The sequence below is a fragment of the Penaeus monodon genome, chromosome 25 (genome assembly GCF_015228065.2).
Source record: "Penaeus monodon isolate SGIC_2016 chromosome 25, NSTDA_Pmon_1, whole genome shotgun sequence".
Taxonomy (NCBI): Eukaryota; Metazoa; Arthropoda; class Malacostraca; order Decapoda; family Penaeidae; genus Penaeus; species Penaeus monodon.
The window spans coordinates 39,001,168-39,001,634 of record NC_051410.1 but is presented as its reverse complement, the minus strand read 5'-3'; the positions used below and the strand labels follow the sequence as shown (position 1 = coordinate 39,001,634).

At 30.4% G+C, this 467-nt stretch overlaps 1 protein-coding gene across 1 annotated transcript in view; it reads left to right on the top strand.

The window, feature by feature from the left end:
- Positions 1-467, top strand: part of LOC119589242 (ADP-ribosylation factor-like protein 6-interacting protein 1) — a 13,924-nt gene that overhangs the window by 4,398 nt on the left and 9,059 nt on the right. Inside the window, exon 3 of the mRNA XM_037937854.1 lies at positions 272-359. Coding sequence (XP_037793782.1) covers positions 272-359 — 88 coding nt within the window. The remainder of the gene's footprint in view (positions 1-271; positions 360-467) is intronic.

Here is a 467-nt window from a genome sequence, read left to right as displayed (position 1 = left end):
GGTGAATTGGAATATACTAGATTCCAGTGTAAGTTAGCTGTTTTTTCTTTCCTGAAATTGAACAAACTATTTTACCCCATTTTACAATTTTGATATGCAGGTGGTTATAAATGAAGTCTTAGATATTAGCCAGGGATATTTCTACTATACTTTTTTCTATTATTTATTTATATTATGTACACGAATCATGTCCCATCTGCTTTTAGCATCAGAATGTATCTACAAATACAACAGAGGCTTATAGTATTATTATTATATGTTAACTTTACAGGATGATATGGTATCTGGAACCCTCAATGTTGACACTACTCTCCGTTCTGGGGATCACAGTAACATTGTGTGACTATCTGGTACCTCAGGTTAGTTATGATCCTTATTAATGCATAATTGGTAGTTTGAAGCAGTTGTTTTAATTATTTATTCAAAATTGAATTTTTTATATTTATGATGCTCACACATACATAATA